We start from the raw sequence: 1,210 nt of genomic DNA, 5'->3' as shown, positions 1-1,210 counted from the left end.
GGTACCAGTACGAGTGTGAGTGAGAGAAACAAAAATGTTTTGCGAATGAAATGCTAATAATGTCTATCTCTTTGTGTTTTGTGGTTCCACGAGCAGTACGCCATCGTTACCCTTGCCTTGTTCCTGGTTCAGCTGGTCATTGTCATCCTTATCTATGCTGATAAATCGGCGGTAAGTTCATCATCATCATCATTATCATCATCATCATCATCATCATCATCATCATCATCATCATCATCATCATCATCATCATCATCATCATATGGCTCTTGTGATCTTGCCTTTCGTTACCACCACCCTCTGCCTCCTCTGGGCTCCTCTTTCCGATACTCCTGACTCTTTCTACTGCTAATCCTGGCTCCGTTTTGCTGCTTTTATTTCTATTACAACCTGTATCTAAGGGTAGGTAACATCGGGCGCCTAGCTTTCTCAGAAAAAAAGAGAAGCATCTCAGAGGTCCTGTGAGCAAGTTGCACACCCTGAAAGATCTCTCGGTGGTTCTAAAATCGATAAGAGTTGTGCCCAAATTAATTCCTGTCAAAATTAAAAATACTCTGGCCAGTATAAAAGCACATATAGGCTATAGAATACCTTCGAAATCAATCGGAATGTGTCTGTCTGAAGGCAAGGGGCCTATAAAGTTGCACTGCAGGCAAGATTTAAAAAGCTACAGTTGGAGACGCACCAGGACGGACATTAAAATTGAACACAAGACATGAAGCCTTGTTAGTATGCAACAAACTTTTTTTTTAACGCACGCTTTGACAACCATGATTTCTTCGACCAGTTAGCAATTTCCTGAAAAGAGAAAAATCAAAGTGACTGCGCGGACGGTAACAACTATATAGACGAAAACTCTGACAAGAGCAGGGAGATTTTAGTTGTTCGAGGTCAAGACCATAACATGTTTAATTGTTTCCAAGTTTTAAAAGTTCCACTTATATCCCATTTTATGCTGATTATTTTCTACCCTTCAAAGAACACATAATACCACTCTCATAATGAATAATAATGAAATGCGTTTTTATAGCGCCTACTGCCGTGAACACACAGCTCTGGGCGCGTTACATACATCAAAGTGCAAAATAATACCTGCGAACAAAAATAGAAATAACATTTACTCATATAAACAAAGCCATCCCACACAAAAACAAAGCCATCGCATACAATCACACTCACACACACACACACACACACACACACACACACA

At 40.1% G+C, this 1,210-nt stretch overlaps 1 protein-coding gene across 1 annotated transcript in view; it reads left to right on the top strand.

Moving 5' to 3' along the window:
* Positions 1-1,210, top strand: part of LOC101851557 (tetraspanin-9) — a gene marked incomplete at its 5' end in the record, with an annotated part of 11,452 nt that overhangs the window by 3,179 nt on the left and 7,063 nt on the right. Inside the window, 1 exon segment of the mRNA XM_013090885.2 lies at positions 97-171. Within this exon segment, the coding sequence (XP_012946339.1) occupies positions 97-171 (75 nt within the window).

This window comes from Aplysia californica, unplaced genomic scaffold (assembly GCF_000002075.1).
Source record: "Aplysia californica isolate F4 #8 unplaced genomic scaffold, AplCal3.0 scaffold01621, whole genome shotgun sequence".
NCBI classification, from domain to species: Eukaryota; Metazoa; Mollusca; class Gastropoda; order Aplysiida; family Aplysiidae; genus Aplysia; species Aplysia californica.
The sequence above is the reverse complement of the archived record's forward strand: the minus strand, read 5'-3'. Positions and strand labels throughout refer to the sequence as shown.